The sequence below is a fragment of the Corvus hawaiiensis genome, chromosome 3 (genome assembly GCF_020740725.1).
Source record: "Corvus hawaiiensis isolate bCorHaw1 chromosome 3, bCorHaw1.pri.cur, whole genome shotgun sequence".
Lineage (NCBI taxonomy): Eukaryota > Metazoa > Chordata > Aves > Passeriformes > Corvidae > Corvus > Corvus hawaiiensis.
Window position 1 is genome coordinate 71,821,965 of NC_063215.1, and position 21,817 is coordinate 71,843,781.

Below are 21,817 nucleotides of genomic sequence, written 5' to 3' on the forward strand. Positions count from 1 at the left end.
TGCGGACATAAAAGCTCAAATATCCTATAAAATCTATGATACTTGGAAACTGTTCACTATAGGAGTTTCCCCACAGACACACTGGCTTGGCTTTCATAATGCTATCAGGTATTAATACAAGTACTTGTACAGCTCTTACTTAAACTACTTTTCAAATAATTGAAAAAGGTGTGCTTCATGATACAAAAAAAATATTACTTGAAGGTAGTATATTATCAACAATAATGCAACTTTGAAAAGGAAAATTACAGTCTTTTCTGGTTGGATTTGCTTTTTCTATTGCCTGGAATTTTCAGTAGCTGGATATTAACAAGTAAGAAAAGATGGTGTTAGCAAATATTATCCCTTTGTGCCAAGAAATCTTTGACACAGTGATTACTGTATCTTGACACTGCTACTGCTCAGTAACAAAGAAAACAAACAAAAAAACCCCATCCTAATCACTGTGCAGAATTCTGGTAAGCTGCCGAATAGAAAATTTCCACTGAGAAAACAAATAAAACAGTAGATCATCCTCCTCCCCAACATTTGGCTAATGAAAAGACATCTGCTGTGTTTGAGTTCATTGTTTCTGCTGACTGGTATACACATTTTGTATTTTGAATTCTCTTTTCACATGGTGACATGAACATCTAATGGCAACTGCTCCTACAAAGCCCTTCCTTTACTCGAAGTAAGGAACCTTTGAGGTGTAACAACCATAACACATCAAGCAGCTTTCAGAATAAGGAAGAGTCACCTGTACCACAGTATTGATCCCTCTAAATTAGCAATGCACCACCTCTTTCTTGTATCAACTCCTGACGGCATTAGAAAAACCTAGCCAGTGGCAAGTCCTCTCCTTACCAACCACCCTCAAATCCTCACTGGATCCACCACTGATTTCCTGTGCTTGCACAAATCAATGCAGCAATAAAGCCACATTCAATACACAACAAAAAGGCTACAGGAGGACTAAAGCACAAGGCTTTGTGTATGTATATATTATTGTTTTTCCTTTTAACATTCATCCATCACAAATGCTGGGCTCACTAAAGAGAAAACAAATTAAAAAAACAGGAAAGAAAAGTATAAAAAAGCTTGTTGCTCTTACATCTACTGTGTCAGTCACTGAGCAAATCCTGAGAAATAGAGGCAGACCAAACTGGGGAGATTTGATATGTAAACCAAGAATTTTAGAATGAAAAACTTTAATAATAGCAGAAAAATCACACTAGTTTAGCAGTCTTAGAGGAAAAATAATCTAGCAATATTCAGGAGCTGTACAGTGCTGACACAAAGCTAAGAGCAGGGAAAATAAGGAATAGGCAGTTGTTTTTAATAATTACCACGCTCATGGGTGATGACTGAGGAAGGGAGGACAGGACAATTAGTTCAAAGAAAAAGAAACAGGAAAAAAAGAAAAAAAAGTGAGAATTTGTTTTAGCAAATACAAAATATAGTTAGTATTGATTTTGCCAAAATTAGTTCTGTACTGAAAGAGAAACATCAAATAAACAGAAAATGAAAAAAAATATCCCTCAAATGAGGAAGCACAAAAATACTCAACATCAGTAGAGTCAATTATGCAGCATTTAAAGATTTGTTTATATTTGCATGCAAAATCAATCATTTCTAGAAACAGAGGCAGAGGTCAAAAGAATAACGAGCCAATATCTTGAGAGTCTATTTCAAAATTCAACATTTTGCCTAAGTTTAGTTATGTAATAGCAGAAATGTTGTCCCAAAAACCAAAACAAAGTGCGGAATAATCTTCAGTAAAACATGAGAGTAATGGCCAAAATTTACATGTCAGATAGCTGCAGCAGTGCTCAATTTAAAATCTTGTAACCAAATTTTATCCACATGGGTTTACTTTTTTGTTTACTCATATAAGTCTAGAAATATTTAATCTATAATTTAAACTGTGGAAGCACTTTTGGAGAAGCAGAATTTTTGACTGGCCTTGAAGTCATTCAAATAAATGTAATAGTTAATGAAAAATTATTATTTAAGCAGTTGAATATTAAAGAAATAGGCCGCATAAAAGACCTACAGGCACAACAGACAATGAGATATGCAGTGTTGCTGGTATGAATTATGATCCCTCAAATGCAATAGGGATTATACAGTCAAGCTTTTTTACCTTGTGTTTAAGATAAAAACATGTTAAAAGGTTAGGTCACTGTAGGATTTAAACATAAAAATGCACTGTAAAAATTTCTGAAGATAAGGGAAGAAAATGTGCTTTGGTAGCTCTATTAAGTATGTAAGAATGAACTAAATGTATCCAGACAATCACAGTAAGGGAGTAGTAGAACTTACTGTCAAACAGAAGAAAGAAATTAACAGTGAACTGACAACACCAAGGGTGGAAAGCCAAATTCATTCAAAGTCAAAAGTAGAGTGAAAATTGTGCAGTGTTTCCCCAGAGACAAACAGAAAAAAATTATTTCAAAGAAAAAGCTTTCCCAGACTTTTTTCCACACAGCAGATAGATTTCCCTCAACCTCTTATATTTAACTTATGGCTTAAGTAAATTGTGTGGTTTTCAGTTCAAGAAATCAGGTGGGAACTTTTTAATTTCATTTTATGCTGAAACTGGTTGGGGACTTCTGAAATGTTTTACATGCACAAACACTGCTGTTTGTAACTAGAATATGTTCTCAATTTTGCATGTAATGTCTTCACTTCTTCAGAATGATGAGAAAGAGTCCTCTGAGACCATTCTGAAACTCAACACATGCTAATGATTTACTGAAAATGATGGATTTAGGTATGCCAATTAAATAAAAGCCAATTTAGGAATCCTGTTTTAGCTTCAGCCTCTAGATATATATTTTCAGGGTTCATGGAATCATAGACTATCCTGAGTTGGAAGAGACCCACAAGGATCTTCACATTCTAAATCCTGGCCCCACACAGGACACCCCAAAATCACACCATGTACCTGAGAGTGTTGTCCAAACACTGCTTGAACTCTGCCAGGCTGGTGCTGTGACCACTTCCTGGGGGAGCCTGTTCCAGTGCCCAACCACCCTCTGGATGAAGAACCTGTTCCTTATACCTAACCTAAACCTCCCCTGGGTTCTTTCAAATTCAGTTTGCTTCTGCAAAATGTAAAAGAAAAAAGGTCATGGATAATTTCTGTTAAATCAATAGTACCTGATCCCTCTTCAGTCACCATGCCAAGGCCTTCTGCTTTGTTCTGACGTTCAAATGCATTTAGGTCAAGAACACTGCAGTGAGAAAAATTACATTTGTCCTGTGATTAATTAAATATATGCAATATTTAATTTTGTATAAGTTAAAAAGGATTTGTGATTTCATTTATGTTTGCATACTAGTATTAAGAAGATACAGCCCAGTGGCTTGATATATGTCTGTTACCAGATTACAAAACTCAGATCAACAGCCCTAACTTGCTTTTGCCCTGAAACTGACCACAGAATTCAGCTCTTTATGACTGACCAAAAAAAAGGGGGAATTTATGCATTTATGGTATACATACTTATTTTTAGGTGCTATAAAGAAGCCAATTTATTGACTGCTTTTGTATTGTATCCCAGTTCATATCAAGCAGCAAGGTCCATTAAGAAACTGTCGTTATTAGCTCCACTTAGTGGTTCTCTCCCTCCACGTTCTGAAAAACTGAAGCTGCCAAAAGGGGAAACTAACCAGATTTAAGGAATACATACCTTACATATTTCATTTGTGAACCTGCAAGGTTCTGCCTTTCAGGGCTTTGCATGTCAGCTGGACAGGGATAACTTTTGTTCATAAGCAAAAATGGTTATAAAAGTCAGGTGAATATAGAACTATTGCAGCACCTCTGCTGGCAAGAAACCTCACTGGTTTCAAAATGAAACTTGGCCACAGAGAGCACTAAGAAAAAAGAATACATAATGTGATACCCTGGACATAACAAGAAGACTCAATCACCTGATCCAGGGAGCCTCTTTTAGTCCTATGTTTTATGTTCATTAAAACATTATTTATTGATATGGTTTATTCTAGGAATTACATATAAAACATTTAAACATATTTATATATGAAATCAGTATAAATCATAAATAAGCATGAATGGAAAAAAAAGTCATAGTATCACCTCAACTTATTAAAGCACAATATTCCATTCTTTTTTCTGACTTCTAAGAAGTCCTATGGATAATTCTAACAAAGCTGGGTTTTCCCAAAATCTTTATGATTACTAAACATTGATCATTAACCTGATCTCTGCAGGATTACTGGATACCTCCAGAGTTAAGGATTTGCCTCTGAGGAATGCTCCTGGCTTTGGAATTGTTTTCTGCCATGTCTCAGGTAGACACAAATTCCATGAACATTTTTGAAAAGAGCTTTCTTACAAAGGTAAATACATATCACAAAGGTTTTCATACCATGAGCACCACCCTGTCCTTTAACCCAAATCTAGCACATCACAATCTCCAAGTGCTGTTTGCAAGAACTCCGTAGAGGATCTTTCCAGAACTATAAATCCCATGGAATAAAATAAAAATGCAAAAAAATAAATTTTTCAAGTCAATACTTTCTTACCTACAGGACTGCATAAGACCAGCAAGGCTCTGAAAGAACCCCACATCCTTTTTATCTTTGAGGTAGTCAAGCATTTTCTGCAGCAAACACAAATAATTTACACAGAGAATTAATATTCATATTATGTATTAATCTAGGTAAGTTAAAACTATGTGTATTCTATATTATTAGTGATGCTGGTGTTTGGAAATATTGCTAATATTTAAGAGTCTTGCAGAGAAAAATCCAGATATCAAAACCAAAAAAGAACATTTAATCCTCATGTACTTTATAGAAAAGACCATCCATTTTGGATATGCCTTCCTAAAGCATGGAAAATAAAGATAGTAACTAAAGTCAACACAGCCAGAAGAATTTAGTGTTTAATGTAAACACTATCTTGCCACTACTAGGCTAAAAATTTATATTGACACTACTGTTTCAACACCAGATTGGGCTTTTCATAATCTCAGTTTGTTTTAAATTATTTTTGCTGCAACAGCCTGTTAGAAGTAATTTGAGCATATTTTAAAATTTGTTTTAGCTTTATTAGAATGTGTAATAACTATCTGAAAACAAATTGCATTAACAAGAATTTATTGACTGAACTCTATTCTAGAATGCAATGCGTTGTTCAGCAAAGATATAGGATGAGCACTCAGTTATGAAGAGCACTCAGTTATGAAGAAAAACCACAATCCTAAAGTTCAATCTTAGTAGGAAAGCTACTAAAGAAGTCACGTTTTGAATGAAGTAAAATTATTTTTGCAAATAGCAAAAGTAATAGGAAAAGTAGATAATAAGTAACTTCCAAAATGGAGAGCACATAAGCAGACAGCATTAGCAAAACAGCAGCATAAACCCAAGTAGACCCAAGATTACAGAACAAGAATCAACATTATACCAATCAAAGCAAAGAACTCCAGAGGAAGATGATGATAATGACTTTCCAAAACCACTACTCCAGCTCTCCCCCCACCCATAGCATTCTTCCCAAGGAAGACATAAGAGTTGATCTTAGGACGTAAAGGAGAATTGGAAAGTTGAGCATAACACCAGAGAAAACAGGCAGAAATGAGGCAACTGAAAAACAAGAGTTCTAACTGTATTACTGATGTTTTTGTAAGTATGTAATTTAGACTAGTAGCATTTTTTATCAATGTAACAATACTGATAACTGTTTCCTGCATTTTGATTTAAGACTTTAACAAATGATTTTTTAAAATAGATTGTAGGATTAAGAATTCAAATAATATTACTATGTACAAATTTCATAATTTTCCTAATTTAATATCATGACATCACAAAGAACTGGCAGTGGTTCAAGCAGATAATTGCTACACTACTTTTAGTCTTTCACATCAATTCTTGGCAACAACAGCTCCTGAAAAGGACATTATTTTGGTTGCATTCAGCTGCACTTTACTTGGGATCTTAATTGTTCTCAGTTGTCTGTATTCTTTAAACTGTACTACAATAATTTAGTAACAGCAGGTATAAACCCTTCTCAACTCAGGAATCTTCAACTCGTACAGAACACTGAGTGTACCCTGTATCAGTCTCTTCACTTTAACAGTGCAGGATTCTTGTAATATATTAGGCTTGTCCACTGGGCACCAAATTATCTTCTGATAGATTAGTCATTCAGGCTTGAGTTCTCTGCTTTTATCAGCAAGACTCTCCATCACATAAGCTAAGGACTTCTGAAGTTGTGTATCATTATTTTTGGTGAAGACCAGGGTCAGAAATTTTGCTCTACTGGCTATAGGACAACGGCAATCTCCCAAGAAAGCCCTCCCTCCCAAAGAATTCCTATAGAAGTAAATGATACAACATAAAATTTCCCCCTTATACCTGAAGTGCAAAACAAATTTCTTTTTGCCTTGTAAACAAGTAAGGAATACCCCCAAATAAGGTACTTTTCATACTATTTTATTCTAGGAACAAGATTAAGAGGATAAACAGTGTGTGACAAACAGTTACACTATGTAATGCGCTACTACAGTAATAATGACCATGGTATAATGATCTATACTGACTAGAATGCGTGGAAAGAAACTAGTACCTTACCTGTTGAACAGTAGAATTTCCTCCATTTAAGATGGCAATTCCTAGCTTTAGGGTAGCTGCAACCATTGGCCCCATCTCACCTTAAAAATATTTTAAAATGTATTTTTCGATCATATATTAAATTAAGAATGTTTTATTAATTAATTTATCCATTCAATGACTTGCAAAACCAACGTATTTTTCCTTAATCTCTTCATGAGTGCCTACAGACATAATGTAATGTATACACAATACACAGAAAAAGCAAGATATAAGGCAGGAAGAACTGAGTTCAATGAATATATATCACGTTTCAATCACTGGAGCATCCAACAGTTGATATAAGGCTGGGCTCACAATAGTAAGCTAGCTTTCAAATTTAACATTGTGTCCCCTTTGCATGACAATCTAAATGTTTTTTTTCTGGTTTCTTTAAAAATTACAGTGACCCAAGAATTTAACTCTAGTAAACCAAATTTGTAATCAGGAATTTTGAAAACATCACTATTGTGGAAACAAATCACAAAAGAAAAAAATGAAAGCATAAAACCTTAGAGTAAGATGGTTTCTAAGGGAAGAAAGCCTCATTTATGCTTCTGAAATGTTTTATCAAAGTACACCAATAAAGCAGATAGTTGGAGAATGGGAAATTAAAAAAGGATTAAAGTCTACACCTACTTCAGAACTGTGCACATTCCAGAATTTGAGGGCCATTTTGTCATTCAGAGCTGCTATAGCTAAAAAGTACTTCACACCTCCTCTAAACCAGCACTAGAAAAATTAGTTATAACTACAAAAGAAACAATAGTCTCATAAAATTAGTCATTTTACTTTCCTGGATTGGCTGTCAATAATTTTAGAAATTTCGAGTTCCTTTCTAAAGCAAACCTTAGAGGCAAACATCTGCATGTTTTGCCCAATAAGAAATACAATCACTTCAAAGTTCATTGGAAATAAGGTTTAAAATTAAGTCTACACACCAAAGCCCTACCTTTACTTGCACTGATTGTCTGCAGAACCATCTCCGCAGCACCCCGATCATGCAGTCTGGCTTGTTGATACAGAAGTTTTTGCTTTTCCATTTCTTTTTCCTGAATAAAAATTCCAGTCATTTAAGATGAGACTACAGTTACTATCAATCCTCCGAAGGTTTTCGGTTTTCTCTTAGTATATGGGCTCTATGGCAACATCATGGACCATTTTAATACATACGATGCTATTGAACAAATAATTAACAGGCTCAAGTAATATTCTCCACTTGGTATTTTTCTTTAATATGCTTTTAGCAGTTTATCTGGAAAGAGTCATCTCAATTGTAAATCATTAGGTTAGTTCAAAGCCCATGTTCATTATATATATACTGCATGTATCAAACTTGCACTTTTGTGCTGTGTTTTTGTGCAACAGTTCATACTCTTAATAATCTTCTATAGCGTGACCATAACTTCATACTGCTCAGTATGTGGCTCTTGAGTTGCAAGTTGTTGCTGAATACCAGAGTAAAAGAAGCATCTCAGAATTTTTTCCAAAACATGTCATTACATTACAATATAGATTGCCCACCCTACTAACAGAATTATTTGATAGAATACACTGTGCTTTTATATTTTGTATTCTCTAGCGGCAACAAACAATACTGCATGGCGTTGCTTGAGCAATGGTGAAGTTTGTTTTTTGTAATTTAAACTACTATCGAAAACATAAAGAGCATAAAGAGCAAACATAAAGGCACAGTTAATTCCAGATGAGTTTCAACTTTCATCAGGTTAATTGAAGTTTGCTGGAGAATTGAGGATGACTAAGCAGTATAAGTTGCAAAATGGAAGTTGCATAGAGCCCTATGACAGCAAGTCCATCAGATGGCGTGGTAAAAAGCTTACTCAAAAGGAACATGACACAATCAGTTAGTATCATGTCCAAAAACACAACGCCCAAAACATGTATGACCTAAAAGCAGGAACAGCTGCAGCAGAAGTAGCCAGAATGACAGCTTTGCTGCCATAAACTTTCCATCCAAGTTAAGGAAAAAATACATTGGAAGATGGAAGAGGTTTAAAAAATGAAGGCTTGCTAAATAGAGGGTATGAGTAATAAATTAAAAAAGAAGAGGTAAAAAAGAGAAATATGTTTAAATGAATGAAAAAGAAACCTTTAACTCAAAAGCAAACCAACACAGACATTTATGCTGTTACCAGAGAGTTCTCGCCGAGGCTGGCAAATTTGTTTCTTAAATCTTTGATAATATCGTGCTGCGGAAACAAAATTCATCAGGGTTTTTTTTTTTTCACACTATTAGCTCTCCTGTGGTTAAATTGTATCTTTCTTTTTGCTTTAAATTATGTGACAGATCTAGATGGAGGCACAAAAAGGAAAAAAAATGGCAGCGTTGCTTTGTATTTAGCCATGCTACGGTTTGAAAGTTTTGCCTTCATGTTTAAACCTCTTCCTGGGAGTTCAACAAAAACAAAACAGAAACATACACGCACACGCACACACACACCACACGCACAAACCACCAGAAAACCATGACATCACAGGTTCAGTATAGCTGCTACAACAAAATATTTTCATTTGCTTCAGAAGCCATTGAAAATTGATCAGCATTTTTTTCTTAAAAACTATTTCCTATTCCTAGATACTTTTAGTTTTAGACCCAACACCCTTTCATCTTTCACTGCAAAATTTATTATTCACAAGCCTAACACCAGCTATACTACTTTCATTGTACAGTATTTTTTGATAAGAACATCAAAGATTTATAAGAATGCTTACAGTGACGATGTATCTGCATAATCTACAGACTAACTTCTTGCAATGGCATTATAGAAGAACAGTAGGAAGAGGCATTGCCAAACAGCTCAAAATGAGAGATCTGGCATTTGCAATGGAAATCAAGATACTAGTAACAAAACAGATCAAAAAAAGAAAACCAAAACCAACTAAACAAAGCAATCCACCAACAAAAAACACCACAAGCATTTCTTTTGAAAGCAGCCATTCTTTGATGATAACCCACAAAGATCATGGTTCCTTCTTCAGCTTGACAATGCATTTTCACTGTTGCTTTCTCCATGCAAAGTCAATGCATATATCTAAATATATATGTGATGGCAGCACTTACATGAAGTGGGCCACCCATTGCCTACTAAGTATACTAAGTTAATAAAGTTATCCCCATTTCTCTAAGATACCCTTACTGTTTACATTGTTATCTGTGCTACCAGTTTCAGCTTTTTGCACTTTATCCACTTGCTTGTCATTTGAAGTCAAGAAAACTACCATAATAATTAGCCAATGATTTTTCTGTCATTCACCAAAGCATCACAATAACAGCAAAAATACTTCACTAATTAAACTAATTAAACAGATTAAAAAAAACAAAAAACCAAAAGAAACACACCCCAAACAAAACCAATCCTCAATGAAGAACAAATCTATTTTATCTTGGATGCCTTCAATTCAAAGGGGAAAACATTGACCACTTATAAATGTACATACATGTGTTCTCATATTATAGACTTTTTCCAGCAACCTACCAAACCAAGGAAACCTTAGAATTACACTCTTTGAAAGCAGAAACCCAAATATTTTCGACTTCTTCTTTTTTTTTTTAAATCATTATAAGCAATCATATGCCAAAATACATTGAGCAAAACCACAAGTTTTAGTTTGAATTTGTAGGCAACAAACTTGTTAAAACTAAAGAGAAGCTGTAACTGACAAGTGTGTCACTAAAATTCTTAATTTTCTCCTAATTCATACAGAAACTGATTCTTGGAGTCTCCCTTGGAGCTAAGACATATGGAGAGGTTTGTTTGCTGCCACCACTAAGCTCCAAGACACAGACTGCTGGCATAAGATCCTACTTCTACAGAACATTCTTTTTTTCTTTTTTTTCCTCTTTTTTTTGTCCAATATGAAATCACAAAATTAAGTTAAAGAGAATAAACAAAAAGATGGAAAGAGGAGAAATTACTTTCAACTCAGCTATTAGAAGATGAAAGCTTCTCCTTTGAATTGTCTTCATATTTTATACTTTTCAAGACTTCTGTTTAGTCCAGATAACAAATCCTATTAGGCAGGTCTTACAATGGCAAAACATCTGTTCATTTCAATGTCAGGCATGCATAATCTATTTAATTAAAATATCAAGTAGTCATGCATAATAATATCTTTTTTTATATATACTTTTATATATATTTTAATCCTTTAAGTTAAATATATGTTGGTTTCTGCTCTATAAATAAAACTGAATTTTTCCTAACTCACTCCTTTTGGACTTCACCACTGAAGCATCACTGCTTGTTTCAAGGCATTTGGATTACAGAACCTCTAAAGGTCCTTTCCCACCCAAACAATTCTATGCACAAATAATTAATTCTGTAGTGTAGAGAGTGAAACCATATATTAGGTTCCACGCAATCCATCACATGTAACAAAAACTGATGAAAAACATATTTTTACATACTGATTGGAATGTTTACTTTCTTAAAATTGATAAATTGATTATGGAGTCTGATTTTAATTTGTATAATAAGTAGTTACTGATTATAAATATGTGGTATATGGATTCAGTGGTTTATTCAGGATTTGTGACAGTAAGAGGTAAAGGCAGCTGTCTTCAAAATGGTCTGGAACCTCAGGAGGTTGCATTATTTTTATGTACTGAAACTTGAAAATTTTTGTCAGAGGTGACAGCACAACGTATCATTTTGTCAAAAAGGTGGTGAATACAGAAGTCTGTCAACAAAGTTGCTACCTTTCAGCAACAGGAATGAAAAGAACTGACATAGGAAGCTCCCTTTCTCCCATTTCTTTTCTTCCTGCGAGGAGTCAATTTAAATCAATTTAATAAAAAAGAGTTTAAAAATAAGAGCTAGATTTTGACTCTTCCCTTGCGTTCCCATCCTACTCATATTTAGAGCACATTAGTATGTAGCAGTGACTCAAATGCAGAAAATTATTTGCATTCAGCTAGTGAAACAGTTTGATTTGAAAGAATTTCCTATCAGATAGAGTCAAAGGGGACAGTGACATCAACTTTACAGGGAGTCAATTGAGCATCTATTCAATATGACAGAAAGTTAACTTAGAGGCAAAAGGGCAAGGGGCAAAGATACCTATAACTCAAAGCAAATACTAGCAGGTAAGTGCTTACAGGAACGTACCAACATACAGAGAACGTTATTGTCACCTCCCTATTGTCCACACTACTAACCCAATACAAATTAATTGTACAAAAGTGCATGTACTACACTGCATGAGATATGGACATAAAAACTGTCAATAAGATACACTCGGTATTTTCATCACATTCTCAGCTTGCCCAAATGTCTCTGTTGCTCTGACTGTGAAAAGATTCAAGACTTCAAACACCACATATTTTTAAAGTCTAGAGGAGCAGTAGACTTTTATCCCCATACAAACTGAAGTCAGTCTTTTCACATGCACACACAGGATAGAATAAAAGAACTGCCTTCAACATTGAAGTTTAATTACCAGACAGAAAGAAACACACAAATGCACACACAAGCACACACGCAGCTGGTATATACAGTTTCTCATCTGCACAACTGTTTCCTGTCATGTATGAAGAAAGCAAGGGTTATTTCTTCTTGTGCTTTTTTGTCCCTTTTAAAACAGTCACAGTTGACAAGACAGAAAATTTTCTATGGAGCATATAAGATTTAGTGTATGGTAACCAGGTAAGCAGAGTGATAGATATGCAATATTTCAATAGCTGAGTTATTGGAATTAAAAAAGAAGAAATTATTAGATTGCTTATATATTTTCTTTGGGGTTTTTAAATATGCACTTTTTGTTTGTAGCAATTACAATACCTCTTAAATAACTTTTTGTGAGCACATGCATCTTCCATGATAATGCCTTTACTGTATGAAGGTGGAATAGACCTGTGCAAATTTTTGGAGGAGTAAGAGTAAAGCTGATCCTGAAATACATCCTCTCTCCCCACAGATGCATGGGAACCTCTTTCTTTTGTGATCTGAATGTTGACAGAAGGCTAGCAAACAAAATACCAAAATCATCCTGCTCTTTTCCATGGAGAGCATGAAGGTTATAATTGTTTCCCTATATTACCCATAGGAAATTAAATTTGAAGTTACTGACTGAAGCCTGACCATTAGCTAAATCTGTGCATTTCAAATCTCAAGCAATTCATCTTTATTTACTCTAGCTGTCATTAGCCACAGCACAAATAACTTTATTTAAACATCTCAGAACCAAAAATTAGCTACTCCACCCACCACACCTTCTCCCAGAATATCAACCTTGCAGCAATACCAGCAAGCGGCCTGAGTCAACAATGGAAACTGAGACTTCTACCTGCATGAAGCAGGCAAGTATTCTGCTGCATAGTCATGGGACACCCTTTAGAAACAAATGGTGAGGCTTTCATGATGAGACACAAAAGGCTGTGTAAGAAATTGAGCCAATAAAAAAATTGACCCTGAAATTTCAGAGCTATTGCCTCAATGTTTTTATAGAAAACATGGAACAACTAGGAATCATTTCAGGTAAGGAGTAGCTAAGGAATTTCTATCAAATACTATAATGATGAAGGCTAAGGACTCAGTCAGTTCCAAAGGATCTGAATCAGATGTGAACTGTGATTGATGCTCTCTCTGTGACAGATATTGGAAACAGAAGTCTACCACTACTATATCAGAAATGTCTGTCTGCTAAGATACAGAAGAAAAGCTCAACACTTTCCCTTAATAGCCAAATAAGTTGTTTAAATAATTCAAATTAAGTTATAAGCAGATAAGTTATAAAGAAGGTAACTAATGCACAAAAGGCATGAACAGCAAAACAACATGGACAAGCCAAATGACACTGTTTTCCCCAAAACAGTATCACAAATTTATACGGTGTATTCTGCATAAATAATTCCTGCAATATTTAAAGAGCTTGTGCACAAAAAGGATTTGGTAGAGATGTCATGCTGGAACTGAAATATTAAAAACGATTTCAAGACCCTTTAATTGAACTTATCCAAGATGTTGGGCCTGAAAAATCACAAAATTAGACCCAGACAAATACACACATATTTTTTTTTGTTTTACCTTGCTGCGTTGTGATCCTGTCACCTTAAGGAAGGGCAAGGAAGAAGCGAAATAGTAATAAGAAAAAGAAGTCCAAAATTTTTTTGCTGCAGGTGACTGACCAAATACATACACAAACTTGTCTTTTGAACATATAAATACATTATTTAAACATAAGTTTCACAGCTACAGGAAAAATAATAAAGAGAAACAAATGAATAGGATCTTCTCTCAAAACAAAAAATTGAACGCTGAACATTATAATTTAGGTAAGGAGCACTGACAAATTCCTTACTGATAAATTTCTTCATCCACCTTAATGACTTCCTTTTTATCAATTTTCACATTTATAAGCAGAAGGTTTTGATATCTAACAAGCACGTACGGGCTAGCTGATAGAAGCTTATAGGAATGAATATACTTTGTTTAGTCAATAGTAAGTCAGATATTGCATTCCCAGAGGAAAAGAAAAAAAATCAGAAAAACCCACTGAAATTTGGGTTCATACTTAGATATTTACCAAGAAACAAAATTTTATATGTTATGTATATTACTTTTAATTTTTAAGTGATTGAAAAGTCTTTAGTATTGATAGTCTGATTTCTTTATACAGTCAAATAGGGAATATGTACTTAAGTATTCAGTGCTATATCATGCAGCATCATATAGAAAACATAGAGAACATTCTATGTTTATAAAACAATGGAGTAAAAGTAAAAATTACCAAACCACTCTTCAGCATTTAGAACAGCACAGATAGCTTTACAGCAAAACAATCAGTATATTTAGAATTTTTTAAAGAAATAATAAAAGTGTTTATTTCATGTTTCTGTGTTTTAGTAGAGATATGAAATGTAAGTATTAATTGAGTTGAAAGACATAAGAGACACTTTTTAATGTCAGAATTGTAATACGTCAAAAGACATTAAAATATTAAAAATATTAACAAGCTAATTCCCTCAGTGCCCCTCAGAAGAGACAAATTTCTTGGAAACTCCATTTTATTAATGGAAAAAGAGAGACAGGTCCCAGAGCAAGCACATGACAAGGACTCATCTCTTACACCTGTAATCAACTCATATGTATATCCTTAAACAGTGATGATCACTAAAAACTCAACATTAAACAACAATAAATATAGATTTCCTGCTCTCAACATAAACAAAAATCTTAGCAGTACCGATGAACAAAACTTCACATTTTATTAAGAAGCACTAATATATATGTGAACATAAAACCATTGTATGAATTACTGGTACTGAATGCAAATGACTACTGCAAAAAATAGTATTATTTAAGTATTTTAGAAATACAAACTAAAGGGAGGGCAGAATAACTTAAAAGATACAGTCTGTTGTTATCAGACTTTTAGAATAAGTCATTGTCTGTAATATCTAACTAAAAAGTTAAAGTCAATGAGATAAATATATAAGATCCACTAAATTATTCTCTATATAATCTTATATTATGTGATACTGCGCATGTTTTTGTTTCACTAGTATTAATCTGGAGACTCATATCTGCCATATCCAGCTTGTGACATGCAGTTCACTGGCATAATAAGCTGCAGTAAGCCATGAACCAAGAAACATAAATGTCAGCTGGAAGCTATGAAATAATGTCTAACATGACAAGAAAAAAAAAAAAGAAGTATAATCTTACTTCAAAACTCTTCACTTCTTCTTCACCATCATCATCTTCTTCATCATGGCAGCTCTGATACCATGTAGAAAGAAAACATTTACTGATAACTCGCAATTTACTGATAACACTTTACAAATTATTTCTTTTGATCTTCATCACTAACTTAATTAAAACACAAAATAAGCATAAGATATCAAACAAGTTACCTTTGCCATAATGTCAGCATAAGCCATATACAGGAAATCTTCTTCCAATTTGCTGGTTAATAGAGAAAGGAGAGGTAAATGAGGAAGATTAGAGTCATTATAGTAGAATTGAAGTGCCAAGATATTTTTAAACATCTTACAAATATTTTTAAATAATTTCTATGCTCATAAATAATAACAAAAGTATTTTTGGAAAATTAAGACTTGATTAACTTATACAAATGGAAAAGTATAGCCAGCTACAAACACAGTACTCAGAAATTCATAAACACCTTCCAATAAAGTGAATATAGTTAATTTTTCAATTATACTTAGGATATACTTCATATTCTGAATATAACTGTCAATAAGGAACATAGACAGAAGACAGAGGAGTAGTAAGTCCTGAACACAGCATCCATAACTGTGAAAAAGTCCTGTTAAAATCTCTTTACATACCACAAGCTAAAGAGGTTTGAGTGTAACTCGAACTCACCATATGTTCATACACACGTTTTGGCCTAGATTATGTAATCTCACTTGAAAAGAGACATATACGATTTCAAATAAAGGAGTATTCTGAAAATCTGCATGCATTCTGTAGTCTCTCACACCATGCCTACCATTTTTCAGTCAAGGCTGTTCGACTGAATAACAGAATAAGTTGATGTAAAGGATCAACTCTTTTAAGGCTTTCATCTTCTTCTGGTGGTTCCTCCCCAGGTTTCTTTAGGGAAAAAAAGATTTTTAAAGTATATTTAATTATCTATAGTGAACAATGTTTTACTCTGTGCAATTTACTAAACATTAAATATTAACATATGTAATTTTGATTTGGACAGCCAGGAGGACGCAACTTCCAACAAAGTATGAAAAAACTCTGACTGTGTTTATGACCATGAAGACTTACAAAGATGATACGACTTGCTAAGCTTTGGATTTCCTCTCCTCATAAAAATTAACCCTCTCCCCTAGATTCTGAGAATAACTTCAATCTTTTAGTCGGTTATCCAGAACTAGTGGTAAACAGATGCCTGCATTTACTATTATACTGTTTGTAGCTCACTATGCTAAGCAGCTTCATCAGATAAAAATGAGAATCCTGTTTCAAGTCTATGCCAGGTAAAATGTTCACTGAGAAATTATGAGAGACTTTGAAGAAGAAGAAATCCAAAGCTGAAGCTCAGCAGTAGTTTTAGACACAAGGAGCTCTATCTACCAACAACAGTAATGTTGGCAGGATGTAGACTTTTAGGAGATGACAAATCAATAATGTACGAAAAATATTATATATGATTCAATAATATATCTAAATGCATAAAGAGGGTTCTTTTCTCATGTGTTATTTTGCTTTCAGTTTTAGACAGCTCTAGTTAGTTTTCTTTGAAAGAAAAATGTAGTCCTAAATACTTTAATGACAACTACCAAAGCAGTGCTCAGAAAAAAGCCTATACAAATCTGTCCTCCGACTTCTTGTGTTTTGCCAAAAGACATTTAAGAAAGTAAGTTTTATCTATCAAGTTATTAACAAAATTGCTTCATCCAGGCACTTTTTTCTATGAAGACTCTGGTAGCTCAAAGAAAATTGGTCGCATAAAATATGCCCACTCTTCCTCCTTGTTTTCACCTAGCACTATACACCAAAATACAGATAAAAAGAATTCCATGCATTGATAAGAGAGCACAAGTAATAAATTATTATATTGTCATATGTTATCTGTTAAGCAATAAGGATGGCTTGGCCACTTCAGAGATTCAAGGAAAATGGATTGTTGTCTACTAAGAAAACAAATTTTGCATGCCAAACAGATTCCTGTGGGAATGCTTATAGATGGTCTATGAGTACAACTCTTTCTTACGGGCCTGTGAAGTCCACCTTTCCCACTCAGCTGTACCAAACATGACCAGTTGCAGCTGAGAATTCCCTTCAGTTGACATATATGCACAACTATTGTTTCATATGCCACTCTATGATCACCATACAAGGTTCATTTCACATTTTTCAGTATGTGATAATGTGATTTACAGTATCAGTAACAAGACCAGAACAATGATGGATGTCTTCCCCTGCTCTTTATTTCAATCTCATTTAGAATGCTGACCTTTCTCTTTAATTAACTGGCAGTATTCTGTACTTCATAATGTTATCAACCAGAATATCTCCCTATGCTATAAAAACTGATGAAACAAAAGGGCAGAAGTTCTGTTAATATGTTACTAGTTTACATAGATTTATTGCAATTAAATGGAGGATCAAATTCACCAATGAGTGTGCATTATTAAGCACAGCATGAACACTAGAATCAAATGATTTTCTGAATTTTTGGGAAATAAGTATGCTTAATTTTCAATGTCTTGAGACATTTGCCCTATAGTTATGTAGGTGTAAAACAAAAGGCTTTACCTGAAGAGGATAAAACATATAGGTTGGGTAAGTTTTAGCTGCCATTTCTAAATCTTGAAGACTTAAAAAATATTATTTTATATAGTCTAATTATATTATTATTTTATATAATCTAAATTTCTATGAAACATATTTTTCTTACAAGTTATGTCCAATAACATCTACCAATAAAACAAATCAACAGTTATGTCAAATAAGCTTAAGTGTTCATATAACCTATTTATTTAAGCAGAAGCATTTTTAAGATTAATAAAAATGATGTTAACATCAAATATCAAAAATCTAGTTCCCTCAGAGGCTTTATTTGTTGAATCACAATTAGGAATCAGCACAATTAAGCTGCTCAAAAAAAGGACAAGGGTATACTTTTTTCCTTTAATTTTACAAGTGGAAGAAGCAGTATGACTTTTGTATAATAGACTTGAGGACAGAAGATTCATGGAACAAAACTGCAAGCTTCAGCTCAGTTCTCTGCTTTTATGTGATGGAAATTATCAACTCCCACATCCCAGAAAAAGCTCTTACCACAAGTCTATAAATTGCCTGGATCTGGCAAAGTCAGGAAGAAGGTAGCTTTGACTGGATTTGTTCCTTTAAATTATTTTTACTTAGCAGAAAAGAATGGCCAAGATTCTCAGTATTGAGAAAGAAGTCACTACAGCATAAAAGATTGTAGTTTACTAACTACAGAGAGTTAAAGGACAGGAATCTTGCCCATAGTTTCTGAGTCCTGGATTGATCCATTTTCTTACTTAGAATGTGAACAGTCCAGAAACTTCAGACAATCCTTCAATACATCAGAGAGCCCAAGGCACCTCTTTTCTTCCCTTCCAGATGAGTTCTGCCACCATAGCCTGGGCTGTGATTCCATCTTGACAGTTCAATAAACTTTTAATTCCTTGCTACACCAGGGTATAGTTTGTCTAAGAGGAGCCTTCACCAACAACACAACTACATCTTTCATGATGTCCACAAAGCATTCTGGATCAGCTCCACAGAGCTGAACCTCAAACTCTCACCCTTCTGAGAGTGAATGCTCTATGGCAGCAAGAATGTGATAGAAATTTATTTAAAAGACAGATGGAGTTTTGTGTGCTCGTTTGATTGAAAGGTGCAATACATCTCTACTTAAAAGAGCAATGGCAATACACATATCTGTAGGTTTGAGGAACTACAAGGAAATTCCTGTAGTTTTTTAATAAAGGATGATATAAAATCCAGGCCAGTCTGCTTCTGTCTTCTCTGAGACAGTTTTTCACTCAAGCTACCTGTTGGCAAAGAGTTATTAATAAACTTAGTAAGTACATAGGTTTGTCAAGGAGGTAAGGAGATAACCCTTCATGTCAGTGTAGCCAAATTACCATGCTGGGTTATTTCTTTACATCTACACACCTGCACATACATGCACACATGCAAAGAATTGTGTTGTTCCACTGCACACTCATGCTCCCAGCTGCTGAAATATAATTATTTTTGAGATTGAACCTGCACTACTTGCATTGTGTTGGGATACTTAAGGATATCAGTTTAAAAGTCTGTATACAAAGTAAACATTTGTAGAAGTCTCTTGTTTTTTCACAATGCTTGATCCTACTATAAGGATGCCACAAGAAATTAACTCTGCATGTGTGCAGGCAAAACTGAACTTCCATAGTCTGTGTTGAGTTCATTCCTGCTGATTTCCCTTTCACTATTTTGATCCTAATTTTCAAAATTGTTTACAACTTGGGTAGCTGGTTTTAAGCACAAGCTTTAAGCAGTAAAAGCAAATTATTACTTCTTTTCTAATAGAAATTTTACAGTTAGCTTCCTCTCTCTATTGCAGAGTGCAGGCTCTCCTTACAATGAAAGGACTGATCTCAGACTGTGTTCTGTTGGACTTCCCAGTATGAATCCCTAGTACTAGCTCTTGCCCAACCTGTGAAAAAACTACCTTTCAGAGAGACAATTGTAAGAGATGAGGACCCCAGACTCAACTGAAAACCACCGTAGGTATTTACAGGGCTAAAGACATGGCTCTAACACTTCATCATTGGGAAAAATCCTCATATCCCTGACAAGAAGATTCTTCTGTGAAGAAGAAGCAGGCTCTGACAGCTTCTAAGGAACTGATTGATCTAAGACTAGAATTCCTCTAGTTTCATATTCTAACCTTTTGACTTAAACAGCTTTAATGTGGATTATGTAGTCCTCAAATATACAAAGGTTAGCTGCAAAACAGGAGGGAATAGGCTGTTCCAGTTCTCCACAGGGCAGAAGATAAGAAATAGGGGAATGATAGCAATTGATATGTAATTTAGAAAAAAAGCTTTATAAAAGATTATTGAAGCCCTGAAGCAAACTGCCTGAGGGGATTTTGGAATCTCCATCATTTGTAATTTTTCAAAAGCTATCAGAGTGACTTGGTTATAGCTCATCCCTTTGGGAAGAGATAGCTTAGGCGATATCTTAGGTACTTCACAGATTTATAATTATTACTATACAATATAAATGTTAATCCATAATACATTCTTATGACCCTTTCACCCAGACATACTGCTAAGTCTTCTATCAGTTTGTCTTCAAAATAGTGTTCCTCTGTTTCAATCCAAGATTTATCATAGCCTTGAAGAAAGAGATTGACGGCTCGGTGTCTAAAAAGGAACATTTAAAACAAAAGCTGTAAACTTTTAAAAACAAGATTTAGTCAATATGAATTTCATTTAGCTTGAAGAACTGTCCAGTCATTACAAGAATAATTTAAAAGGGAAACAAAATTTCTATGGTCAAATGCACCCATTTAAAAAAAAAAATTACATTAAAATGTTCTATTTAAAACTGTGTTCCACTAACATGTAAAACTGATACTAAAACATAGTAATAATTATTTAGGAACAGATAATAAATAAAACTTTAAAGAAATTTAAAAATCATAATTAAATAAAATACATTGCCACACTGCTGTTTTATTTTTTAATAAAAAATATTGTCATATTATTTTAATTTAAATATTAACATAATAGCAATAGATAAATTTGGATTGTGCTCAAATAATTGCATTTTTTAATGTTCAGGATTAGACTTGAAATCAGAAATTGAAAATTATATTTTTTTGTTATTTTTTTCAGAATATAGAAAAAAGCAATTAAACCTAATAAAAAAAAGCAGCATACAAACTGGTTTACTATTTTTTTTCCTTTGATCTTGCCAAATAGCTCCGTATGAATATTAGTGCATTTGTGAAAGACAGAACAATATAGCTCTCACCTTGGCAGATTATACAATGGTGCCATTCTAAAGCAGGCCACTACTGCTCTTTTCCTCTGTTTAGACAGCAGCTTATGCCACACTGCTTTTTTGGAACGCTGTGGATGCTCCACCTGTTACACAAAATACACATGGAAAAATAATGATGCAATGTCCCTAGTGCCTGGAAATAGTAGTATTAGTGAAAATGTTAGTTAACAGATAAATTAAGTAGAAAAGGAACAGAAGAGGAATAGATCAGAAAAAATGTTCCAGACAGAGTTCAAGCATTCAGCCAAATCATAGAATCAGAATTTAGAAAATAAACTTAAAGCAAGAATCTCCCTTTCCTGGTATGATACAGATATTCTTCTTTTTCACTTCATTCAATTTTTTCTATCTTTTAGATAGAATACTATTGCAAATAAGGCCATCTCTCAGAACACCTTAACTTTTAATGTGAAGAATCTTCATTCATTCTATCTTTTATATGTAACTCTTTACACATGTACAGGTAAATTGTACAGCTTTACATTGCGTCAGACAATATTTTTAAAGAAATATTCATGGATACAATTAATCTTTTATTTGTAATATGTACCATAATGAGCTACAATGGAAAAGAATTAACTTTAAGAAAAAGTGACAAGTACAAAGACTTAAGACTAAATCTTTTCCATGAATTAGCACAGACAGAATGTACATAAAATACATCAAAACACTTTAGCTAC

The 21,817-nt window shown here is 33.9% G+C and overlaps 1 protein-coding gene across 2 annotated transcripts in view; it reads right to left on the bottom strand.

Moving 5' to 3' along the window:
* The window catches only part of RYR2 (ryanodine receptor 2), a 393,600-nt gene that overhangs the window by 42,059 nt on the left and 329,724 nt on the right, over positions 1 to 21,817 (bottom strand). For both annotated transcript variants that reach the window (XM_048299766.1, XM_048299765.1), the window contains 11 exons: positions 21,108 to 21,220; positions 20,398 to 20,494; positions 16,081 to 16,184; positions 15,479 to 15,530; positions 15,291 to 15,344; positions 13,650 to 13,673; positions 7,556 to 7,655; positions 6,586 to 6,665; positions 4,537 to 4,613; positions 3,145 to 3,218; positions 1,329 to 1,346 (listed from right to left, as the gene is read on the bottom strand). In XM_048299766.1, coding sequence (XP_048155723.1) covers positions 1,329 to 1,346; positions 3,145 to 3,218; positions 4,537 to 4,613; positions 6,586 to 6,665; positions 7,556 to 7,655; positions 13,650 to 13,673; positions 15,291 to 15,344; positions 15,479 to 15,530; positions 16,081 to 16,184; positions 20,398 to 20,494; positions 21,108 to 21,220 — 793 coding nt within the window. The remainder of the gene's footprint in view (positions 1 to 1,328; positions 1,347 to 3,144; positions 3,219 to 4,536; positions 4,614 to 6,585; positions 6,666 to 7,555; positions 7,656 to 13,649; positions 13,674 to 15,290; positions 15,345 to 15,478; positions 15,531 to 16,080; positions 16,185 to 20,397; positions 20,495 to 21,107; positions 21,221 to 21,817) is intronic.